Here is a 26444-nt window from a genome sequence, read left to right on the forward strand (position 1 = left end):
TGAATAGCAGTTTAGAAAAAGTTACAAGTTAAATAGCACAAATTGCATAATGAATTATATAAAATATTAACCCATAAATCCCATAACAATTGCTTTTCAAGTGTTCTAACAATGATGCAGATTAAATAGACTCTTATGGTTGAATAGCACCTATTTGCTTCTAAGAACAGTAAATTCCTAAGAAGCATTGGTAAAATCCTTTGAGAAAATATTTACTGACTTTTTAAAGTACAATTTAAAAGAGGGAAAATCCAAACAGAATGCTATTTTCTAATTAACTATACATTTTATTCTTTTTTTCCCCTTCTTTCAGTGGAATGAATAGTAGTGAGATTTATAAAAGAGTTCTTCCTAAATAAAATATATTTACTTTTTGGATTAATTAAGACCATGGTGTTTAGGTATTTCTAAATGAGTCATTCTTTCAATAGATGAACTTTTAAAAAGTCCGTCTAGGTTTATCATTTCAAAGAAATATTTTGATCATTAGTGATTCTCAGATCTATAGAGACCAACACTGCCCATGAATTTAAGAATCATTAGTTGGATCACAGCTCAAAATGCCTGCATGTGATTAATATTTTCCTTTTTCTGTGGGGCAAAATGGACTTCACTTTCTAAACAAAACAAAAACAAACAAATTAAAAAACATGAATTAATTAACTGGCACTTAGCACAAAATCTGAGTTGAAGAGTAAATTAAAGGCTAACTTTGTGTGGGATGGGGTTCTATTTTCTTAAAGATAACATTTAATTTGTTGCCATTTGAAGATATTTCTTAACTGCTCTTTTTAAAAATAAGCTTGTTTTCTGGTTAAATATTTTCAAGAAAAGAAATCAAACAAGTAAAAAGGTAATGTATTCTACAGTTGAGGTTTTCTTCTCTCCCAAGAGGCTAAGAAGCAAACGTGTATTAATAGAAGATCCATCTTAATATTTTATCTTTATTTTATAACTGAAAATGTAGCATTAAAACAAATGAAGTGTGATCCTAATTGGCCAGTTCCAGCCATTAGGAATTCAGCTCCAAAAAATATAAATGACTTTGCTTAACAAGACAATACCTGTCATGACACCCATGTCCCTCTTCTCATATGAGGGTTCCTGACCGGGGCTGTTAGTTTAGAATTGTATACAGAATGATTCTAGGGACTGAGCATTTGATGTCTTTTACTGACATCTTTCTTTCCATATTAATGAGGAAATAACCTAGAAGTGTGACCAAGAAATATCTGTGGGAGGGAAAAAGCACAAAGAGATATAAAAGACACACATTGTAGTCTATGACCCCAGGATCTTACAGGGATCAGGAAAGGTATTCTGGGAAAATTATTTTTGAAAAGGTTGGGAAACAGGATAAAATTTTGCCAACTGGGAGGATAATTGAAGGGCATTTCTGGAATAAGAGAAGATGATACCCAGGGAGATTTATGATCATTTAACAATGTCGAAGAGTAGCATGTTTTGAGGGAACAGTGAAAGATGAAAGTAGAAAAGGAGGCAAAAGGTAGATCACTGAAGGATATTTTAAGTCAAGCTTAAGGGATGTGCCTGCATTTGGTGAGAAATGGGAAACGATTTTGATACTTTAAACAGGGGAGCATCTGATTTTGTTTTGAAAAGAACATTCAGGAAGCAACATGGATGATATATAAAAAAAGCCAGAACCCCAGGCAGAAGGACTTAGACTTGGGCATGGGTCATGAGCAAAACAGGATAGTGAAAAAATAATACAGAATAGGAGTAAGCATGGTTCACAACATGTGTTCACAACAACATGTGTGAACATGGTTTGCAAGATGTGGAAGTGAATGCGAAAGGAAAGGTCTAGAACAAAATGTAAGTTTTTGATAACACTGACTAAGAAAGGAGTTGAGGAGGAGGAAGAAAAAGTTTTGAGAGAGATGAGTAAGTTCTCTGACTGAAGTTGTTCTGATTGAAGGAGACATTTATTGAGATATACCTGACATACAGTTGGACATACTGTACAATGTGGAGACAGGACCCTGCCCTGGTCATACAAGTATGGAAGTGGACTCTTTGGCACATAGGGCCAAATACATAAGCATAGATGAGTTTTCACAGAGATACTTGAAAAAGGACTTCAGTTTAGAATGTGAAGGGAAACCACTTTTTAAAAGTAGTTACTGAAACATATTTGTTAGAGAAAAGTGAGAAAGGTTAGAGAAGTAAGAGGTAGAGTGGAAAAAAAATTTAGCAGAATTTAAGGAGGGTAAGATTTTACAAAGTGGAAGTGTTAAATGTCTCAATTAAGGGGATATATTGAATATGACGCAAGCAGATAAATATCTAAAAGGAGTGGTGATGAAAAAGGTCTAAATGATATTTTCTAGTGTTTTCAGTGGAGTGGTGGAAGCAGAAATTAAATTGTAATTGAATGAAGAGTGAGTGGAGAGAAAAGGAGATATATTTTAAATTTCCCTAGATTAAAATGGGGAGAAAGACAGGAATAGCAGCTAAAGAAAAATACAAGAAGGTTCAAAGTTTCAGCATATGTTTATAGCATGAATGGAAGAAGTTGGAAACTTGTTAAATAAATGAAATAAATAAAAGATAACTCTCTACTACTAATACTAAATTGCTATCATCATTGTGACATTTATAAGAATACAGACAATGTGCTAGGTACTTCACATAAAGTGTGTTCTTTAAATTTCATATTCAGTGAGATCTATAAAATAGCAGGTAGGAAAAATAGCCTGAAATTTATGGAAGGTGAAGAATTACAAAAGAAAAATTTGTGACCAATGGAAGCACAGAACTAAGAGGTAGAGCTGGAGCCTGAAGGCATCCTTTCATAAAGATTGATATCCATTATGCTGAAATAGGACCTGTGTAATAATACTATAGTTTATTAATATTTTCTTTTAGTTATTGAATATCATTGATCAATGTTAAATTTATTTTATTTATTTATTTATTTATTTATTTATTTTATAGTACCAGAGATCAAATTCTGGTCCTTGCGCTTGCAGGGCAGGGACTGGAACCACTGAGCTAAAATCCCACCCCAATGTTAAATTTTTGTCTGCAGAAATATATTTCATTATCTGGAAAAACTGAGATGAAATAAGTAATTTATTTTAGTTTAATGATTTGGGCCTATAATATTTGAGATATGCAATTTTCTGTTGTTTTTCATGATAATGGAAGAAACTATTGATACAGATAAATTAAAATAATACATAATCCAAGCAATCCAATATATCTATCATAGGATTAAAATTTATGTTAGATATTACACATCATACTTCTGTAGCCAAAATCTTCTTGGACTTATAATAGGTTTGCCATATGTAATTACTTAGCAAGAAACCAGAAATAGAAGCAAGAGATTCTTGGAGATGTGTTAGGTGTAAACTTGAGGGTAGCAGAGGAACCAAACAGGTGAGAAGAGCTGAAACCTGGGATATAGCACAATTCCAGGTACTGTGTGGAGGTTCCTTCTGGTAGACAAATGATGGAATCAGAAGGATATGGCAACAGATATATACTCAGGGGTCTTAGCATGTAGTTTGCCTTAAGGGATACAGTAAAAAGTAACAAATTGTGAAATATAGAGTGTGCAAAAGGGCTCTCAATCAGAAATCCAGGAGAGCAACCAATCAGTGGATAACATGCAGGAAAGTTGTTAGAGGTAGAATTCTTGTTTATGAAAAGAGAAGCTGGCAATATTAGGCCTTTGCCAGTCCTTAATGCTACTTGCCCTGGGCAAGTTAACAAGTCAAGGACCACAAATGAGAGGCAATGTAAGTTCAGAAGTCAAAGCTAAAATGCAAGGTAAATAAGGCAAGGATGTAATTGAAGGAGATTTCATTGTGTCTTTCCTGCCCAAGACCAGGTGAGTGTGCTGTTTGGGCCTAAGGACTGCTGCTTACGAACAAAGACAAAAGACCTAGGAGAAAGGGCTGGAAATGATCAGGGGAAGACGGAATGATTTCATGCCTTCTGTGTGGTTCCAGGATTGAAAGGAGTTAAAATAGCTAAGGCTGAGATTAAAATTTTATGTGCAGATAAATAGATGTATGTTAATTAAAATGGGTTTTTAAGTTTCAGGATCAAACATAAAACACATGTAAGATTAAATCAATGTAAGTATTTTAACTAAAAGGAATCAAATTTATGTGAAATTACTGATATCCTCCCAGTTGAGAAATTAATGTCCTTTCTTATAGTATGCATGTCTATGATGGTCCAAGAATAAAGATCTGACTTTTAAAGTCATCTACGAAAGGACTTACGTGTGCTGACTGTGTACAGGAAAACTAGGTAGCCTCTTAGCCTGCAGATGATTGGTCTTCTATCACAATGGGAAAGAAATGGGCACAGATGGGTAGAGGGGTTTTCTTTGGGAGTTGTGGAGCACAGTGCTCATCAGCCTGTGGTGTCAGCAAGCCTGATTTGACAGTGAATGTTGTCAATTGCTCATTTTAGTGTGGAAAAGCGAGTTTTGCATGCTAATTGAGTTTACGTTTGGATTATTTTATTTTTAGATGCTTATATATATTTGCGTAGGGAACTAGAAAATGAAACATACATGTGAAGGGACATTAGTACCCAGAAAACAGGTGAGCAAAGGCTGAAATGCACTTGAGTTTTAAAATATGATTGATTTTAAATATATTCTATCTTTTAACATATTTATAACTTGTCAATAGTATATAGGTTTTCTTTTTTATTCCACATTAAAATATATGTATGTTTCATACATATATGTTTTTTCTTTCTATGAATTTAAAAGAAAAAACAATTTATTAAAACTTAAAAGAAATGTACCAGGTATTTTTTAAATGTCAAATTGATTCATTTGTAATCAAAGCCAAGTTAATTCTGTCTTCTGCATAATGCATAATTTGAATTCTCCCTTTCCATTGCAACTATTTGTCATGGATTTTCAAATTCCTGATATAATATACTCTAAATTCTGTCCAATTTTACCAATAGAAATATCTATCCAACTTACGTGGAAAATGCATTATTCTGCTTTTCACATCGTATGCCTTTGCAGCTTAACCCTTTTGTTTCTTCATAATAGAAGTACAATTGATTTAGACCATTTGCAAATGCTAGCAACACAAGGCAGTATATGAATAGAAACTTCAAAATGTCCAGAAGCATTCTTCCTAGAGATATTTGCAGAGGTCCCAGGTGGGAATTTGCAGTAAATAGTGATATCAGACGCAGGGAACTGAAGATGTTTGCAATAGCAAATAAAGCCTCAGCTACCAGAGTGGGATGCCACATGTCCCATGATTCTCGTGGATTAAGAGCACTGTACTGGAGAAAACAGAGACAAAAGTAAAGTTAAATAAACACTTGCTTATGAATATGTTTAATTCAAACCTAAGAAGATTTTTTTCAGATCAATCCATCACAATGATTTATTATCTGGAAGATGAGGTCCCAATATTAATCTACAAAAAAGTAAAAGTTTACTAACTTATTATTTATGAGCTTTAATCAAAATAGCTTTTCAAGACTGTCCTTGTCATTTGCAGTTGTTGTTAATATGTGAATTATATTTCTGAAGTTTTCAAATGAGCTTTACAAGAAGAAAAGGGAAATGTTATACTGGAGGTGGGTGGAATATGATTTTTATATTGGGAAAAACAGCAATACCAAGGTAGCGAAGAAAATTTCATTATAAAGAAAAACTATTAAATATTAAACAAAAAATCAATAACCTTCCTTATAGCAGTCTTCTACTACCTTCGAAATAGTAATATCTATTCAGGCCATAAACATCAGTGCTGCGTCTGAAATATCCTGAATGGAAATCCAAGCTAACTGGGAAATCGGCGGTTACTGAGCTGCTACTTTTAATATTTGATGAATTGAAAATTCTGAATTAAAGTAGGTGATTTGATAAAAACATTTGCTACTTTTAACTTTGACTGGCAATTATGTAAAGAGAATTAATTAAAATGTCAGCTCTGAATTATCTTGATATTAAACCATTTAAATAACATAATGAAATTTATCCTTTGTATTATTGAGGTAAATTTATATTCTTCTTTAAAAAGAGTCTAACATGCTCTTTGAAATACTGCAGTATAAAACCTGCAATTATATATGTGAACAATAAATTAAATCCTCTTGTCATGGATATCACTAACAACTATAAGTAAAATAGAAAGCTCTACTTGTATGAGCCTCATCAAAATATTTTCATTCTTTTTATAGTGCATTAACACTGAAGACCTTCACATATGTTACCTAATTGCCCTTGAATCTAACGGATAATTATTTTCTAATCTCCCTGGGGAGAAAACACATAGGAAGCTCTTGATTTTTTCAACTTTCAGACTCTTGCCTGACTGAACATTAAAAATAATCAGGTTTGCACTAGAAGAAAATTATTTTCTATTTTTAAATCCTGATAAATATTCTTGAATCTTTCCATTAGCATAAAAGAGCTAATAACTGAAGATACAGAAAAAAAATAAGATGTTTATCTTATTCATTGTGACAAGGATCAGAGTGAGAGTTCAAGGTACTAAACAAATCCCTGTATATGGTGCCATCTTTTCCTTCAAAGACAAAGGTCACGTTTTCCTTTTTTCCTTTACTTCTCTTTTGAAAGACACACATTTAAGAAGAGAACTCACTTCAGATAGGTGATTTTACTTCTCTTCTTTACCTTGTACATAGCTTAAGAGTATCTCAAAATGTAAAAATTATGAAAATGGAAGCATTCTTACAGATGTCCTCATTTTGAGATTCTCACATTTAACACAATATGCTGCAACAGTGTATACTTAAACATTTTCTCCCACCAAGTATTAACAGCCTAGTGATGCAGACAGATACAATTGTAATAAAAATGCTCTAGGAGATTAATACAAATTGCTATGGGAATAGAAAAGAAGAGGTTTAGTTTGATCTAGTGCCTATAGGGTGAAGAATAGACAGATCCTATGTGCTGTCAAATCTTTCAGATATCTTCCAATCTAGGGAAGGTAGTGATATGGCTTATTCTAGATTTCACACCAGCACAAAGCAGCTGAATGAAAAAGTCGAGGTGAGCCATTCCCAGCTCCCATGAGGAGGCTTCCTGGCCACCATACCACCCTCTTCCCCAGTACACAGGAGGTGAGCTATGCGGGTGCCATCAACACCCCAACCTCCCATCAAAATGAGAAGACATGTAAACAAGTCTCAAAACCAGACTTCCAAATCACCTAAAGCAACCCCAAAGGGAAACGAGATGGAACACTCCGATACTCAACAACCTGGACTCCCTGAACTAGCAATGAAAGAGGATCTGGAAAAAATGAAATCAGAAAAAATTTCTCACATAACAGCAGAGATTGTGCCCATAGTGCAAGACATGATTAATAGATCTAGAGAGGAAACAGATAAAACAATAGAGGAGCTGAGGAACATGATGGAATCCCAACATAGGAAACAAATGGAATCCATAAAACAGATAGAAACAGATTTCCAGGAGATTAAAAACTCCATTGAAAGCTTACACAGCAGAATGAGCCAGTGTGAGGACAGAATTTCAGACATAGAAGATAAGATTGCAATTAGTGACCAGGAAAAGAAAATTTGCTTTAAAATAGTAAGGGGCCACGAGAAATCAATCCAGCAGCTGCTAGCCAATGCAGAGAAGAATAACATAAGACTGATTGGAGTCAATGAAGAAACAGCAGATAGTACAGATGACATAATAAATACTATTCACTGAAGTGATGGTAGAAAACTTCCCAAGCAGTGGAAAAGAACTTGACATACAGATAAGTGAGGCATATAGGACTCCAACTAGCCTTGATTTAAAAAAATCTACACATAGGCATATAATTGTTAAGATTCCAGAAACCCAACAGAACAGTGTTCTACAAGCAGTTAGAGAAAAGAAACAAACCACATAAAAATAAAAGCCCAACAGAATCATAGCAGACTTCTCAACGCAAACCCTCAAGGCTAGAAGAGCTTGGAGTGACGTATTGCAAGCCCTAAAGGACAACACCCTCCAACCCAGATTGATGTACCCTGCAAAACTATCTTTCAAAATTGATGGAGAAATAAGATACTTTCATGACAAAGAGCACCTTAGGAACTTCATAAATACCAAACCAGCACTCCAAAAAATTTTAGACAATATGCTAGGAAAAGACAATGGGGATTACAACCCCAGGAAGCCCAGCAGAATTAATCTGTTGGGCACCACAAGAAATTAAATGCAAAGGGGGAGAATCCAACAAAAAGAAAAAGTCATGACAACGATGTCAATACGTATCTGTACTATTTATCATCTTCTTGTGTCTACTTTTTAATTGGGTTGTCTATTAATGAGCGGTAAGAGTAATTTATATAGGGCCAGGGATTTAGCTCAGTGGTTTTGCTGCCTGCTGTGCAAGTGCAAGGACCTGAGTTCAATCACTGGTACCAAAAACAAAAGAGTAATTTATATATTTTGGTCTTAGCTTATATGTATTATAAATATGGTCTGTTTAAGGACTACTTTTTATTTTCTTAACAATGTCATTTAAAGTTCTAAATTTTGGGGCCGGGGATTTAGCTCAGTGTTTTTGCCCCCTGCTGCGCAAGCACAAGGACCTGAGTTCAATCTCTAGTACTCCCCCCCAAAATTCTAAATTTTGATGGAATCTCATTTATCAATTTCTTTCTTTTATACATCATGTTTTTTGTATACTAGGAAATTCATGAACATTTTCCCTTATAATTTCTTCTTAAAGTTTTATAGTTTTAGTCTTTCATATTTAGGTTCATAGATACTTTCAAGTTATTTTTATGTATGGAAATAAAGGGTTGAGGTTAATTTTTTACATATGAATACCAGGTGTTCTAGTACCATTTGCTGAAAACACTGTCCTTTCATCTGCTCTTGAATTGAGTTTATGTTCTATAAAATGTTAAAGTTAAATAATCTTTCAAAACTCAGTGGACCATATATGTGTGGTTCTATTTCTAGATTCTCTGCTTATGTTTTTCCTTATACCAACACTGCCTTGATTACTGTAGCTTTAGAGGAAGTCTTAAAATTAGGCAATAAATGTCTTCCAATACTTTTTTTTTCTTTTTATTTTTCTAGGTCCGTTTTACTCCTACATAACTTATATATTTCAATATCCAATTCTTCATTTATAGCAAGTATACATGGACCTGAATTTTTATATATACCTTGTGTTTTCTAATCCTGCTAAATTCAAATACAAGTTCTAGGGGCTCCTAGAGATTTCTTACTATTTTCTCTGTAGATGATCATTTCATCTACATATAAAGATTTTACTTCTACCTTGCCAATCATATGCTAATTGTGTCTTTTTATTGCCAGACTATTTTGTTGTGGTTCTATGTTTCAAAGTTTAATGGACAGATGAAGAGTAGGCTTATCTGCCCTTGTTTCCCACCTTTCAGAGAAAGCATTGTATCTTTTCCATCCATATAAGGCATTTTTGCTGGAAGTATGGAGTACATGGCTTATATGTTGAGAAGGTTCTGTTCTACTTCTAGTCTCCTGATAGCTTTTTAGCATGAATAGCTGTAGAAGTGAGTCCGATACTTTTTCTGCAACTACTGACAGGATCATATGGCTTTTTCTTTTCCTCTGTTAAAATGATGACTTTTGGGGGTGGATCTTCCAATGCTGAACCAACACTGCCATCCCTATAATAAAACCACTTTCTACCTACTGCCAGATCTGACTTCTAATAGTTTGTTTTGTTGAACAAATTTCTATCTCTGTTCATACTTTTTTCTTCTATTATTTTTATCCAATTTTAGGACTATCACAATGTTGATTTTCTAAAATGAGGGGAGAAGTGTACCTTTTTTCTGCTTTAAATGTTTGATATAATTTATCAGTTAAAATGTATATAAGCCTGTTGTCATATAGGTAGGTTTTCAAGCTAGGAACTTTCTTTAATAGGTGCTATTCAAATTTTATATTTCCTCCTGAGTTAGTGTCATTAATTTGCCTTCCAAAGTACTTCTTAGAAGTTATCAAATTTATTTCAAAAAAAGATTTTTGTAATATACTTTCTATATCCTTTTAAATTCTTTAAAATCTGTGGTAAAGTCCTCTACATTTTGATATTATAATTTAAAATGTATAATTGATATTTTATAATAGGAAGAAAAGGTCTAAAGGAGTAGGGGAAGTGGGAGGGGTAGGGGAAAGGAAGGAAGGGAAAAGAAAAAATATGAGAGAAGGAAAAAAATGTAAACAAAGACTTTGCAAATAGGGAAGGGTGGAGGGGGTGAAGGGAGGGCAAGGGAAGAGGAAAAAATAAGAACCAAGATGCATCATGTAAAGGTGCAAGTTCCCAATGATGAATGTAACTGTATTTTATACCTAAAATTTACCAATAAACTTAATGGAAAAAAAAAAGAAAAAGTTATCATCATAGGTGATAGAGCCTAGATCTCCTATGTACCTACTGTGTATGGAGGCCTTCTTCATGAATTATCTGAATTGCAACTCAAAAAAATCATAAGAAGAAACCTTAGAAACATGAGATGTTAGGTTCTGCATCAATATAGTTATCCAAGTTGGGCTCAGAGCCTAGTACTTCTGGTAATTATTAGGATGTGGTGGTACCTGAATATGTTCATGTTGTGCACAGTCAAGGTTTTCTGAACAAAACATTGCTGGTATCCGGATTAAATGATGTTTGAAAGGCAGACAATCCTTGCCAGAGATTTCCTGGGTGACTTAGGAACTTCTTCTCTGGAGCCATCTGCTTACATTCTCAGGATAGTAAACCTGGGGACCTTGTACTCCTCAGAGAGAATTTATTTACTTAAGAAACTTAAGGTCTTTTTCTTGCTTCTTTCTCTTTCTCCAGGGGAAAGATGAGCAGCAGTTCAGCTGCATTACATAAATTCAAAGATTTATAATTTCTGAATCTGTCTCTAGTGGTACAAACCCCTGTATGTGCAGAGTACATCTGGCTCTCATCATGTACTCCAGTGGGAGGCTGGGGCACGTGGAACTGATGCTAAGATTGCAATGCAGGTAAATTAATGTGTCTGTTCTCTGATCCAGAAATCTTGTTTCCTGTCAGAAATAAATAGAGATATAAATACTGAATAATTATCTCTTGATTTAACTCTTTTAAGCTTTGCTTTCAAAATTTCCTCCTGTTGTCCCTATACATATTTTCTTAGACTTTTAAATATAATCTTTGCTTTATGAAGCAATTTAAAACTTCTTACAAACCATAATGTTCTTTGAATTTGTAGAAAATAATAGTAATTCATTAATTATCAAGTGTATTATCCACACCTATCACTGGAAGTTAAATTAATTTGGAATTTAAATCTTTTATTTTACTCAATTATCTTACATTTATTTATAAAATTTAGACTCATTTTTCATCTTTCATCTTTCATTTTTTATGTGTGCTAGGTCTTCTCAATATGCTTTTCAGGTTCCTCTATTCACCTGCCCTTAAATGTTGAGTTTGCTTTTCAGGCCTGTTCTCACTCCACCAACTCTTCCTACAGGTATTCCTTAATTCCAGCTTTCATTGATGACTCCTAACTCTACCTCTCTGGTGCAGACTTCTCTTTTTACAGTCCTTTCACATATTCTACTGTGTGCTTAACTTTTCTGCTTGGATAGCGTATGGGTATCACACACTCACAGAGTGAAAATGGAACTATTCACCATTTTTATCTTCCAACTGTTTCTCCATTTCTGTCTTCTGATCTTAGGGAATAGTAGCAAATCATGCAACTCAGAATCTGCTGCTCATCCACAAATTTCCCCTACCAAAATCCCAGTGCTTAAACTCAGATTTTATGCATATAGTTACTTCTCTTTATCAGTGCCCTCACTGCCTTAAAACAGGTTCTTTTCCTTCTTCAGTTTTTACTATGGGAGCTTCCTAACTGTTCTCCCTGACTTGCTCCTTATCTCTTCAACTGTCTCTCTCCTGAAAAATTGTATTTTTGTGGAGAAAATCAGACCATGTCACATATTGCTTCATGTTCCTCAAATAGCGTGGTGTCATTGAGGTGACATTTTGATTTCCAGTATGTCACAGGAAGCCTCTGGAATCTATGTCCTGACTTTCTTTTTTTTTTTTTTTTTTTGGTATCGGGGATCCAACTCGAGTCCTTGTGGTTGCGTATCAGGGGGCAAAACCACTGAGCTAAATCCCCAGATGTTCTGACTTTCTTTTAACATTGAACTGTCACCAGTCTCTAATTAGGTACTCAGTCCTTTAGTACTAGTGATTCCCCAAACTAGCCACACATTCTTTCCAATATGACTTTTCATGAATACAGTCTTTTGTCTATGATGAAATTAAACTCTAATTATTTCAATTCTTCAGTTGCTACTCATTCATCAGATATATGAATGTATGTTGGGTACCTATTCTGTCTCTTCAGGGAACACAGTGTTGATAAATGAAGATACTGTTCATGCCATGGTCTTAGAATGCAGTGACAACAGACATTAATAATGCTCAGATTTCCCTTTAGCAGTGCAGTCTCACCAGAGTTAATGGACATGGGGACCCTGGAAACCAGAGTTGCTAGGCCCATGTTGTACAATAATTCCTGAAGGGGAAATTAAGAACTGTTTCAAGCACCTTTAGCCATCAAGTCCTATTTTTCTCTTTCACCCAATTGTTTGTTTTTTCAGTCTACTCCTACCATAATGTGGTCTTGCTCCTCACTATCCTTTCTGTCCAGATTCTTTTATAATTACTCCTTTAGTATACCTATGTAATACAACATGAACCTTTGGATTAATAGTCATTTTTTCAGGCAGGCACTGTGCCACTTAGCTATATCCCCTGCTCTACTAGTCATTTTTTGCAGTGATCTTTCTAATATATTTTTATATGCTGGGCATCTAGTAGAGTGCTTTGTGTATGACAGAAGTGTCAAAAACACTCTAGGGAGAAGATCATAGTCATATCCAAAGCCGTGTTTTTAGAAAAGGTGAATTATTGGTAGGAATGTAAGTAGCTTGACACCGCTGAAATACAGAGGATTTAGGAACAAACAGTGAGACAACCTGGAGAGAAAGCTCCAGCCAAGTCATGAAGTATTTGGCATGAGGATAGATTGAATCATAATATTGGATCATAAATTGCTTGAATGTAGGAAAATATATTAGTTCATCTTTATAACCTCTATAATCTCTGATGCATATTCATTAAAAGCAAACAAAATGAGTAAAACTTAAATGCATATAATATGAAAATATTTATTGCTTCTTCAGATCTGAAATATCTACAACTGGAAAGTGGTGAGACATTTGAGGATAACTGAAAGTTTTAAGTCATTAGGGGTTATACACCCTGAAGAGGATTGTGGGACAATGGGTGAACCCTTTTTTCCACCATGCACTCTCTACCAAGATGCACTGCCTTGCAAGAGGCAACTAAGTGATCACAGACTGAAACTTCCAAATCAGTGAACCAAAATAAACTTTTTCATTTTATAAACTGTTATCTTGGTTATTTTTCAGAGTAATATAAACTCACTAACATGTTTATTGTATGAGATTAATTGAAAACATAGTAGTTTAAATGTGTGCTTTAGAAGGTGAAAACTTTTTTCTTTCTATAAATGTGTTTGATAATTAAGTAGTGAATGATAATGGAAGGCATAGGGCTTTCTACTCTGTAAATCATTCTAGGATTCCATAGGTTTCTTCCCTAGAACTAAAAAAATTCTTAGAAAATTCCATTCCTTGATAAGTAGACTATTGATACATCATTTATAAGATGGAAGCAACTGTATTTATTCTAGTTTATCAAGTAGGAAGAAATAGTAAGATATATAATTAAATTTGCTTAGATGAGTCTCATCATGAATCTCAAAACAAATAATTTTAATTTTTGAAAATATTTAAATTACACAGTGAAAAATATAGAAATTTAGTCATATTTGTCAAACAACTGAAGATAAATATGAGTCAAATTCTACATATGAAAAACAGACTGGGTGATATTTAGGAATAAACCAGCCCCAATGAAGCTGAAATAACATTTAAAACTGTGTCCCCAGGCATCAACAAGCTCGTAATTAACACTTCATACACAGCAAGAAGAGAAAATGACTGACAAACTTTCCTCTTGAGGATTAGGAAAAAAAATTTTAAATTAGCAAATTAGGAGCTGGCTAATGGAATGGACCCCTTAAATAAGGGTGATCCCTATGCCAGACCTATTTTTAAAAGTTTCTCCACCTGAATATAACAATTACAAAATGGTTTCCAATTTTGTAGGATGACACATTTTTTCCTTTGTTCTGGTTCAGTGACTTGGCCCATACACTGGATTTTATCTCTGTGGTACACTGTTGGATATCAAATAGAATTTGTACAACCCCAGTGCAGATCCTAGTTATAACCTTTTGATAATGTAGTCTGAAGCACAGTAAATGATCCTACTGTTCACTAGACAGCAATATTAGGATGATTTCATTGACATCATATCTTATGGGTCTTACCTTCTAAATTTTTCTCAAATTCCATCATTCATCAGCGTCCCCTATGTCTACTGTTCTATCTCAGAGTCTGTTTAAATATCATTAATGAATCTTCACTGTTTATGGGATAAAATTCAAATTTTATATCCGGATGTAGAAAATTATTTTTATTCTCTCCCTACTCCCATTTCCTGGATCATCTTTCAAATAGAACTTTTCATTATATACTTTGACTTTTCTACATCATGCCTTTTCTCTCAAATGTTCCTGCATTTATGAGCATGAGAGAGATATAACTGCTCTGTCCTTTGGTTGTTTCCACTACATTACACCATATTTCCGTTATTGTCATTAGAGTAAGTTTAGTTCCCATGATGCTATTTTAGCCCCTGTTGTAGATGTTAGCACATTGTAATATCTTTATGCATTTGTCCACCTAACTATGATCTAGTTTTGAAAACTTGATTCTCAGTGATCTAATAAATGGTTATTGAATGAATTAGGTTTTGAGCCATATAATAGCTGTTTACCTTAGTTATATCAGAATTTATGGGAAGTAAGTATAAGTCAACAAGTCAGCATGGTAAGACTCCCATGATAAGAATTATTTTGATTATTATCAACACTTTACAGATAATAAAATACAGATAATAGCCCTCTTGACTAATGTGGAGGATGTTATGTTATGTGAAATTAGCCAGATACAGAAAGATAAATATTGTATGATCTCACTTATATGTGTAAGCTAAAAAATTGATTTGCAAATAAAAGAGAGTAGAATAGAAATGACTAGAGAAGGATACACGGATGGTGGAAATAGAAGGAGATTGGGACTTTTACCAAAACACAGTGAGGTAGAAGTAATAAATTCTAGAGGTCTACAACACAGAAAGGTCATTATAGTTTACAATAATCTGAATTTTATGACAAATTAGTAGAGGAGCTTCAACGCTGCAAACATAAAGAAGATGTACTGAAAATCATATTTACCCTGATTTTATCAATACACATCATCTAACCATTGAAACATTATATTGTAAACTATAAATATATATTCATTATTTGTTAATTAAAAAGAAAAAAATAAAATGAAAACAAAAAAAATCTACAAAGTATCTTATGTTAGTTACATCAGCATTACCTAGAAGTTTGTTAGAAATGCAAATTTGGGTCTATCTGTACTATTATTAATTTAAAATCTGGGTAGTAGAAAAGAGATGTGTGCTTGAGCAAGCCCTCTTGGCAATTCTTATGTTCCTAGAAGTCTGAAAAGGACCACTATTGTCACATAATGCCAGAATTTTATGACATCAAAGACCACCAAAACCCACAAATATTAGTTTTTAGTAGAGGGAGGTCCAAAATTACTTTTTAGATTTAGGAATTGATACGAAGAAAAGATGAATTGGTCAGCTATACATTTAAAAACAGACTGACAGTTTCCTACATATATGCATAATCACCTTTGAATAGGATATTACCTTTTATTGTTTTAGAATTGTTCAAGGTCATTAACTTCCATATATGTGGGTATATTATATCCCAATTATATACATATATACCGAATTATATTTCCATTCTTAAAATAGCTTTCTTTCCATAAAATTGATAGGAATTGGTTTTCCTTAGTATTTTGTTGAACGTTGGAGACATTTTAATTGAATAAATGCTGGAAATTATGGCTTTTACAACTCTAGGCAGCTTTGATATTATATTACTTGAATATTGCACAAAGACTCAGATCATTATTTTAAGGGTTAGACTAAATCAATAAGAATTCACTTACATGTTAACATTTTCTAGTTCAATTCATTAAATTACATGCATTATTCATGTAGCACCCAATAATGAGGTACTTATTCTCTCTTTACAAATTCAACAATCATTTTGAAACAAATTAGTCTTTTACAGGAAGAGAGCAGAAAAAGAAAAGAAGCAAAAAGAAAAGCAGGAAAGGAGAGAAAATAATCCTTTAATGTACTTTGAAAAAGTTCCTCAAGGTACAAAATAATCTCAATTGTCATTCTAGAACAAAAATATTTTATGTAAATTATGTGGTTGAGGATAAGATTGATGGTGTACAATGTGTGTGGGAGTAATGGGTGTGTGAGATTTCAGGCACTGTTATGTTGAAAGGGATGAAGAGAAATTACATTCTTCTCTAATTATATCAAACTATATTAGCTTAAAGTGAAATAATAATTTTAGTGCTTTTGAAAGAGTAATATTTTGATCCATTGATGAAATTTTATCTATTAAATACAACTGACAAAAATAGATTTTGGTTGACAAAATTTAAATAGCATTTCAGCTAGAATTTCATTAGAAGTAGAAAAGATTAGATTTAGGACAGCTTTTTTGAAGAGTTTTGACACCTTATTTTATTTAGATACAAAAAATTGTATGATAGAACTTTGCAACATAGCTGAGTAGATGAGGAGCCACGTTAGAGCTATTCAGAGAAATTCAACTAAAAAACAGGTAATTAGAATAGAAAAAAAGGGTCATGCCCCCTGATGCCAAAAATCAATCCTAAATCAGAGACTTGTGGATGAAACAAAACATAACCACAGGACTTCATAAAACAGCATACTAGCCCACAGGACTACTTGTGGTGCTGCTGCCAGCATGTGGAACAGGAATCGCCATTCCAGTATTTCAAAAAAAAGCTGCAACAAATGTAGCAAACAACCCACACAGGATAGGTCTGGAACATAAGGCCCCTTGCTCCTTTTGCCTTCTTGCAAACAGAAGAGGTGGCGGCCTGGCAACAAATTCTGCCAGCACACACAGGGGTGAATGACCAGGAAGCTGCTTTTCTCCCTGATAGGTTGCCAGTTTTTTGTTTGTTTGTTTTTGTTTCTTTTGTTGTATGCCATAGTGGCTAACTGGAACCTTAACAACAACAAGGTTAGGAACCACAGTGGATAAAATGACAGAGTACACCCCTCCTATGCTCTGACCAGTAGCCTGAGAGGAGGTGGACCATGGTAGTGAGACTCAAATTCAAGCAGCCTTGGGCCACACACGGGGCAACAATTGGGAAGACAGAAGGCCCTAGTCCCGCAATAAACGGCATGAAAGGAGACAAGAAAGTGGAACAGAGAAGACTGCTCAAGGTCCAGAAGGGGCCAAAAGTACAAGGGATAAGAAGAAGCCTCGGGCTGTCTCTCGCTGAGGGTGCAACCACAACTGGGAGAGCCATGCAGAGATAAACAGGGCAAAGAGACTCGGCCAGGCTATCCAAGGGATATCCAGAAAGCTGCCGGCAGAAGACTGGCCCCAACCCCCACATCCAGAGGCCAAGACCAGCCCCTCACCTAGCACTAATCCTACTTCAGACTTGGAGGCAGAGATTTGAGCTCTGACTTGAACACTACCACAGAACTGTGGGAACCAGAGGAATTTTATTGTCTCTCTTCTGTTTTTTTGTTTAATTTGTATCTATCTGTTTTATTTTTTAACTTTTATTACCTGTTTTGTTTTGTTCAGCTTATTTCTCTATTTCCTCAGTTCTCTTTCTTGATTTTTTGATACTTTCATGCAAATAAAAGTATTGTTTGTAGCCTTTCTGGTTTGTTTTGATATTCTTTTGCTTTCTCCTTCATTCTTTCTTTCCTGTTTCCCAAAGCTTGGGTGATCATGCTTTGTCTTTCAACCTTATTTTACTATAGTCTTCTTCATTTATCTCTCTGTTTTGTCCTGTATTCCTCTTTGATTTCCCACCTACAGGGTAAAATCACTCTACTAAGGGGAAACTAAATGCATACAAGTTCCTGGTTTATATTGGATTTTATATAACTGTAGATCCTGTTCCTATGGTTAAAGGTACCAAGATAATAGATACCACAGTTTGTCAGTTTCTAGGCAATGCTTGATGCTATTATTATTGGTAATTGCACAATTTTAACGAGGATGCCATACCCATTGTAATCAGATGTTCTCCTTTGTATGAAAACATGGTGATTGTCTGGGATTATAACTATCACCATAGTCTAGTACAAAAGGACTAGGTGCTGAGCCCAATAGCAACTTCTCATCTCCAATAAATTGGGAAGGTGGAATCTTGGGAAAGATACAAAGATCAAGAGCCAGCTACACACAGAAGACATCTCTGAGGAATAGATATTTCCTTGGGAAGCCTAGATACTTGTGATAAAGCTATCTACCATAAGAAATTTATGAGCATCAAAACAGAAAAAAAATTAAAATAAAAAAATTTACAAGATGCAGAAGACAAATGCAACCCCAGCCCTCCAGCTCACCCAGGACAACGAGATAGAGGAAATCTGAAGCCACCCACCTGAATTTTCTGAAATGATAGCAGCAAAAATTAAAAAATAAATAGATGCATGAGGCTGCAGAGAAAATCTGATGAGAAATAATTTCTCGGGCAAAAAAAAATATGATGATCAAAATGAAGGACTTGCTGAGTGAATATAGACACAGATTTAAAAAATAGAGGAGCTTGGGAGAATGATGGAAACCATGAATGCCCAACATTGGAAAGAAATAGAATCTATGATACAGATTCAAACAGATATCCAGGAGATTAAAAAGTCCATTGAAAGTATACACAATCATTTGAATCAAGGTGAAGATAGGATAACAAATCTAGAAGACAAAATTGCAGTTAGTGACTATGAAAAAAAGATTTTTGAAAATTAGCAAGGGACTATAAAAAATCAATCCAACAGCTGTAAGATGATATAAGGAACAACATAAGATTGATTGGAGTCAATGAGAAAAGAGGGGACAGTGCAAACACCCTTAAAAAAACCTGCTCACAGAAGAATTAGAAAAAAGCTTCCCAAGCATGAAAAAAAAATTGACATACAAATAAGTAAGGCATATAGAACTCCAATCAGCCATGATTAAAATAAATCTACACCAAGGGATATAATAATCAAGATTCCAGAAACTTAGCACAAGAACAGAATAATAAAAGCCCTTAGAAAAAAGAAACAAATCACTTGTAAAGGAAAGTCAAGTAGAATCACAGCAGACTTCTCAGCACAAACTTTAAGGCAAGGAAAGTTTAAAGTGAAGTATTTCCATTCCTGAAAGAAAACAATCTCTAACCCAGGTTGATGTATCCTGCAAAACTATCTTTCAAAATCAATGGAGAATTAAGATACTTTCATGACGAAGAAGCACTGAAGAAATTAATGACACCAAACGAGCTCTAAAAAATTGTCTGGAGGATATTTTAGAAAGAGATAATAAAGAGCACAATTCCAAGAACAACAATAGAAAAAAGTCACCAGGCAAGGCAAGCAATCAAACAGAGGGGAAAGTCAGGGAACCAAAAACAGAAAAATAGTATGACAAGGATAAGCCAATACATACCAGCTTTAATCATCAATGTAATGGTCTCAATTCACCAATCAAAAGAAACAGACTGGCAGAATGGATCAAGAAACAAAAGCCAACAATTTGCTGCATACCAGAAACACATTTAACTTAAAAAGGAATTCATAGACTAAAAGTCAAAGGATGGAAAACAATACTTCAAGCAGCAAGAACCCAGAAAAAAGCAGGAGTGGGTATTGGTATTCTATTTGCAGATAAAGTGACAGCCACTTTAAGAAATAAAGAGAAACAAAAAAGTTACTACAAACATAAAAGGAAGACTCAAAGAGTGAAAGATGAAAATCATAAATATATATGCACCAAATACCAATGCACCCAACTATATAAAACAAACAGTAGCAGACATGAAAAATCAAATAAGCACTAATACAATTGTGGTGGGGGACCTCAATACCCCACTGCCACAAATAGGCTGATGAACTAGACAAAGAATCAATAAAGAAATATCAGAGTTGAACCAAACTCATGAACAAATGGACTTAGTAAATGTCTAGAGAGTGTTCTACCTCACAACATCAGAATGCACATTCTTCTCAGCTGTACATGTGATGTTCTCCAAAATAGACCATATACTATCTCACAGAACATGCTTATAAATGTAAATGAGTTGAAATTATCCCATGTGTACTATCAAACCGCAATTAAATTGGAAATCAATGGCAAAATAAACTAAAAACTCCATAAATATATGGAAATTAAATAACACCCTCTTGAACAACCAATGGGTCACAGACAAAATTAAAGAATTTAGGCAGTTTCTACAACTAAATTGTTATACCAATATAACATACCAGAACTTATGAGATGAAATGAAAGCAGTCCTTTGAGGGAAATACATAGCAGTGAACTCTAACACCAGGAGAGCTCAAATAAACAACCTAATATTGAACTTCAAACTTTGAGAAAAGGAAGAAAAGGTCAAGCCCAAATCTCATACAAGGGAGGAAATTATAAAGATCAGAGTAGAAATTAATTCTAATTAATTGAGACTAATAAAACAACATAATAAATGACTCGGAGAGTTGTTTCTTTGAAATATTAAATAAGATTGATAAACCCTTAGCCAAACTTATCAAAAAAATGGAAAGAGGGCCGGGGGTTTAGCTCAGTGGTTCCAGCACCTGTCGCACAAGCGCAAGGTCCTGAGTTAGATCCCCGGTAGCAAAAATAAATAAATAAATAAATAAATAAATAAAATAGAAAGAAAAGACTCAAATCCGTGTATATAAGAATGAAAAGAGTGAAATCACAGCAGATCTTGTGGAAATTCAGAAGATCATCAATACATAGGTCCAGAACCTATAGTCCATTAAGAGGGAAAACACAGAAAAAAATAGATTCCTAGATACATATGCATTACCAAACTTGAATCAAGAAGATATAAAATGCTAAATAACCCAAGATAAGTCAATGAAATTTAAGATGTAGTTAAAAACCTACCAACAAAGAAAAGCCCAGTTCCTGAGAGACTCACTTCTGAATTCTACAAGAAATTTAGAGATCTAGTATCACAATCACTGAGTTGAAATTATACTATAGAGCTACTGTGACAAAAACATCATGGTACTGGCAAAAACCAGACTAAGGATCAATGGAACAGATGAGAAGATGCAAAAGCAACTCCAAACACACTCAACCACCTTATTTTTGACAAAGGGGCTGAACACCTTCACTGGAAGAAAGATAGCCTCTTTAATAAATAGTGCTGGTAAAACTGGCTTTCCACATGCTAAAGACTAAAACTAAACCCATGTCTCTCACCACACACTCTACTTAAATCAAAATGGATCAAAGATCTAAATATTAAAACAGAAACACTAAATCTGTTGGAAGAAAGAATAGGTAGAACTCTTGAAGACATAGGTATAGGCAAAGACTTTATGAACAAATGTATTTCCCTGATGGCATGGGAAATATTATAAGGAATCAATAACTGGGAGCTCATCTTATCAAAAAGCTTTTGCATAGCAAAAGAAATCATCAACAGAGGAAAAGATAACCAAGAGAGTGGGAAAAATTTTTTGCCAGTTGTTCCTCAGACAAAAGACTGATATCTAGAATATATAAAGAACTGAAAAAAATCAGACCCCCAAATTTAAAGACTTGATACAAAAATGGGCACCTGAGATGAATACAAACTTTTCAGATGAAGAGGTACAAACAGCAAATAAATATATGAAAAAATGTCCAACATCACTGGTCATTCGAGAGATGCAGGTGAGATTCCATCTTGCTCCAGAAAGAATGTCTGTTATCAAGAAATCAACCAATAACAAATGCTGGCGAGGCCATGGTTAAAAAAAGAACACTTCTGCACTGTTGGTGGGTATGTAGACTTTTGCAACCACTGTAGGAATAAGTGTGGAGATTCCTCAAAAAATTAGGACTAGAGGTTCTATTTGACCTAACTATTCTCCTTCTTGGCATCTTCCTGAAAGAGTTAAAAACATCACACTATGGTGATATATGTACAGCCATGTCCAAAGCAGCACAGTTTGTAACAGATAAATCTTGTAAATTGCCTAAATGTCCATCAACCAATGAATGGATAAAGAAGATTTGTTTTTTTTATTAATTCAATGGACTACTACTCAGCCATAAGGAAGAGCAAACTTGAGACATTTATAGTCAAATGGAAGCACCTAGAGATCTTACTCTTAAGTGAAATAAATTGTATACACGTGTAAATATCACACTTTTTCTCTAGTGTGAGAAACTGAAAGTGCAAAAAAGACCAAAATGTATAATAGATAACGTAAATTAAAGAGAAAGTTCAAATGGGAAGGGGCACTCAGGAGGGAGGAGGGGGAAAGGAAGAAAGGGAAAAGGGGAAACATGAGAAAAGAAAGATAAAATAACAACAAAGCTTTTGGAACTAAGGAGGGGAAGCAGAGTTGAAGGGAGTGGAGGGGAATGGGAAAAATAAATATTAAACTATATCATTTGTGGTATAAATTCCTTATGATGAATGTGATTACTATGTATATATAAATTGTACCAACACACTTAATTTTAAAAATTGTATAACTCCCAAATGTTACTAAATCTTGTTTTGTACTTATAGGCATGCATTATAAATTTAATCTCTATGAATAAACTCATGAGTTGATAAGTTACATATGAAAGTATAAGTAACTTCATTAATTAAAATAAAAATGTTCGTAGGTTTAGCACTAATTTTAGAAAATAATGTTTTACCAAAATATAAATAATAGTTACCTTTACAAATGCAACGATCTTCAAGGAGATTGTTGCTAAATATAGAGAGTTCATCACAAAATCCATTAGATTCCACCAATCATGGATGTAATCCTGAAGTCCGCCATCCCACATCTGCTTAATTTCTCCCCATATAAAACCTGCAATGTGGAAAGATTCATTGTCAGTGTTATATTCAATGAAATCACTAAAAATAAATATATAATTTAAGAATTATAGGTTGTGAAATTGCAAGATGCCATGTATTTACATTATATAAAATATCTATTTTTATAGGTAATAATACTGGGTCTTCACATTTTTAAGACTTTTGGGACGTAAGCCAATTCTAGAAGATGCCGTTAGGTCAGTCTCCCTTTCTTTTATTATTTGAAAAACTTTTTAAAAGCACAGTGCTTTAACTAAACTGTAATTCCTCTACAACTGTAATTTTTCCCACGAAAATGTCATAACATTTTCTGATAAACAAATACTTTGAAATATATTTTTCTTCCAAGTCAAAAATGACTCACATTTTCATGAAAAGCAACATATTTAGCAAATAACTTTTTATTTATTTATTTATTTATTTATTTATTTATTTATTTATTTATGTATGTATGTTTTGGAGGCAGGGTCTCACTATGTAGTTCAGACTGGCCTTGATCTCACAGTGATCCTCCTGGCTCAGCCTCCCGAATGCTGGGATTACAGGCGTGCTCCACCATGATACCATGCTCGGTCCAATAACTTGTTTTAGGAAATTAATCAAGGTACTTTTTTGTGCTTTTTAAAACAATTATCACCTTCAGAAATCTGATTTCAGTTTAGGGAAAGGATGGTTACAACATTCACAAAAAATTATTAAAATACTACTTATCTAGCAGTAATTTCCAAGCTTTACTCAGAGAAAATATAAATTCCTTTCCTTTATTATGGTTATATTTAAATAAAAAATACTTTTTAAAACTTTCTATGAAAGACTTATAAAACATCACTATAAATCATTATTTTATTTCCAAATCTTACTAAAACATATTACACCATTTTAAAGCCTAATAGTGAGAAACACATTAAAGGCCTTAGTATCCAAATACTAAAAAGATAAATATGATATTATAGTTATTAATACAAGAAAACCATAAGATATCTTTAAGATAATAATTTGAAAATAAAATGCCTCACAGTGAGTTTGATAACTGCTGAGAATGTAGAAAGTTGGAAAGAGTACTACCCCTACTAAAAGCAAGAAAGCAAGAAAAAGTCAGGTTACCTATACAAAGCATAAATTTTCATGCATTCATAGGAAAGGTAAGAAATCAAGGGGACTGAACTTCAAAGAAATGCATGTTCTTACCAACAAAAACATGCTGCAAGCCTTTAACTCTGCACAGGGGCAAAAGACATGGCACCATACCAGAGAGTTAGAAAACTCAGGGACATTTCTTAAACTTCAAAATGCTGAGTGTGAGTTGGCCCAAGAGGACAGAAGCCTGGGAGGCACAGACTAATGAGAGCTTCCGTCAAGTTCTATGCCACAGGCCCCCGTTCACTGCAAGAGCAAAGAAGTTACTTCTGTAACAGGAAAGACACACAACCATATTCTGACTCCTCCTTCATAAGGAGCAAAACATGCAAAAGCAAGAAACATTCTTAGGCCTTAGGTTTGGACCCATACCATTACTCCTGTCCTACCTTTTGAGGAGGGGCAAGAACTCTGAGTTGTATATGACCTTCAAAGTCTGACTGCTGTGGAAAGCTGATATGGACCACTGAGAAATCTCCATCCCTAATGCCCAGACACAGAACTGCCTAGTCTGATCTTTCATCAAGGAAATAAAGAATCTTTCTCTTCCCGTCCCCTGTCCAGGTCAACAAATAGTAGATAACAAGCAGATTCTGACAACAGCATATATAGAGACCATCACTCTGAGACCCAGGTGCATAGGTAAGGTCAAAAATTGTGGGTGAAGCAGGAACACAGAATAAACCTTTTGTATCAAAGACAGAAATGTGTGGCATAATGACATTGACTACAATTAGAACAAAACTCAAACTCAGCTCAACTCCTGACTATATTGCCTTGAACTCCTTCAGCTATGTTTTAATTGAAGAGTCATATACATTTTCAGGGATCATTTGCATGTACTTCTGTTACTAGTCCTCCTCGTAGTTGGAACACATAACCCTGTAATACCTACGTGTGTAGCTGGATATGTGTGTAAACACACACTCTACAGCATGATGCACCATATTTGGTCAAAACAAAAGATGAAGAAAAAAAGAAAATAAAAAGATATACAAAAGGAAACTGACATCAAACATTTGGTTAAAAACTACCCTCTACAGAACAAAATGGAACGACATCTTTAAAGGACTGCAATAAAAAAAAAATCAACAAAGAATTTACATGTAGCACAAATAGCTGTAATAATGAGGGTGTACTAAAGTTTATTTTTCAAACAAACTCTTAAGCAGTTTATTATTAACAGATTCATTTACTAGAAATATTAAAGGATTTTTAGGCAGAAGATCTATGATATTAAAAGAAACATTTATGAAAGGAAATAAAGATATATCTCAAAAAAATCATAAAAATGAAAAAAGAAATCTTGTTTTAAATGTCTTTAATTTTCTAAAGCAAAGTAGTATCAATGGATTGTGATGTGTAAAATATGTTAAAGTTAAGTGTATTATCACAAAAGATGAAAGAGGAATTAGAAGCCTCCTATCATAAAGTTCTAGTTCTTTCTAACAGTCAATACAATTGATGAAAATCTAGCCAGAATAATAAAAAAAGAGAAGTTATAAGTTACTAGTACCAAAAATATAAAAGGAAAATCAATATAGATCTTGTAGACACACTAACAATATCAAGTGACTAGAATGAGTAACGATGCTGATTAAATTCCACAAATTAAATGAATTAGACATTTTTCTTTGAGATAAAAATGTCCAAGATCACTCAAGATGACAGAATAACTAGTATGATCTTATATGAAAGTAAATGAGTTTATAATTACCCTCCAACAAAGAAAATTTCAAGTTTAGTTGGCTTCATAATTTTACCAAGCATTGAAGAAAAAAATAATCTTAATGTTAATTGAACCCTTAAAAAGTACCATAGGGAGAAACATTAAAGAGACAATTATCATTTCAATTTAAAAAATTAGACAAAGATATTAGTAGTCAAACTAAACCACAGTATGAATGTTCAGAAAATTCTCAACAAATATTAGTGAATTAAATGTGAAAATATAAAATAAGTTTTAGAAATAAGATGATAATAAAACATAACCAAATGCTGTTTTGCCAGGAAATGTAAGGTTATTTCACATTTAAGAATCAATGTAATTCATTTCATGAACAGATTACTGAGAAATGTACAATCATTCTAATAGATCCAGAATATCTGAGAAAATTTAGAA

The 26444-nt window shown here is 33.8% G+C and overlaps 1 protein-coding gene across 4 annotated transcripts in view; it reads right to left on the reverse strand.

The window, feature by feature from the left end:
• The window catches only part of Trpc4 (transient receptor potential cation channel subfamily C member 4), a 246401-nt gene that overhangs the window by 26540 nt on the left and 193417 nt on the right, over positions 1–26444 (reverse strand). For all 4 annotated transcript variants that reach the window (XM_087199594.1, XM_087199595.1, XM_087199591.1 and 1 more), the window contains 2 exons: positions 23038–23177; positions 4985–5298 (listed from right to left, as the gene is read on the reverse strand). In XM_087199594.1, coding sequence (XP_087055720.1) covers positions 4985–5298; positions 23038–23177 — 454 coding nt within the window. The remainder of the gene's footprint in view (positions 1–4984; positions 5299–23037; positions 23178–26444) is intronic.

This window comes from Heterocephalus glaber, unplaced genomic scaffold, assembly GCF_053883595.1.
Source record: "Heterocephalus glaber isolate CG9 unplaced genomic scaffold, H.glaber_assembly_v1.0 deba00001720, whole genome shotgun sequence".
NCBI classification, from domain to species: domain Eukaryota; kingdom Metazoa; phylum Chordata; class Mammalia; order Rodentia; family Bathyergidae; genus Heterocephalus; species Heterocephalus glaber.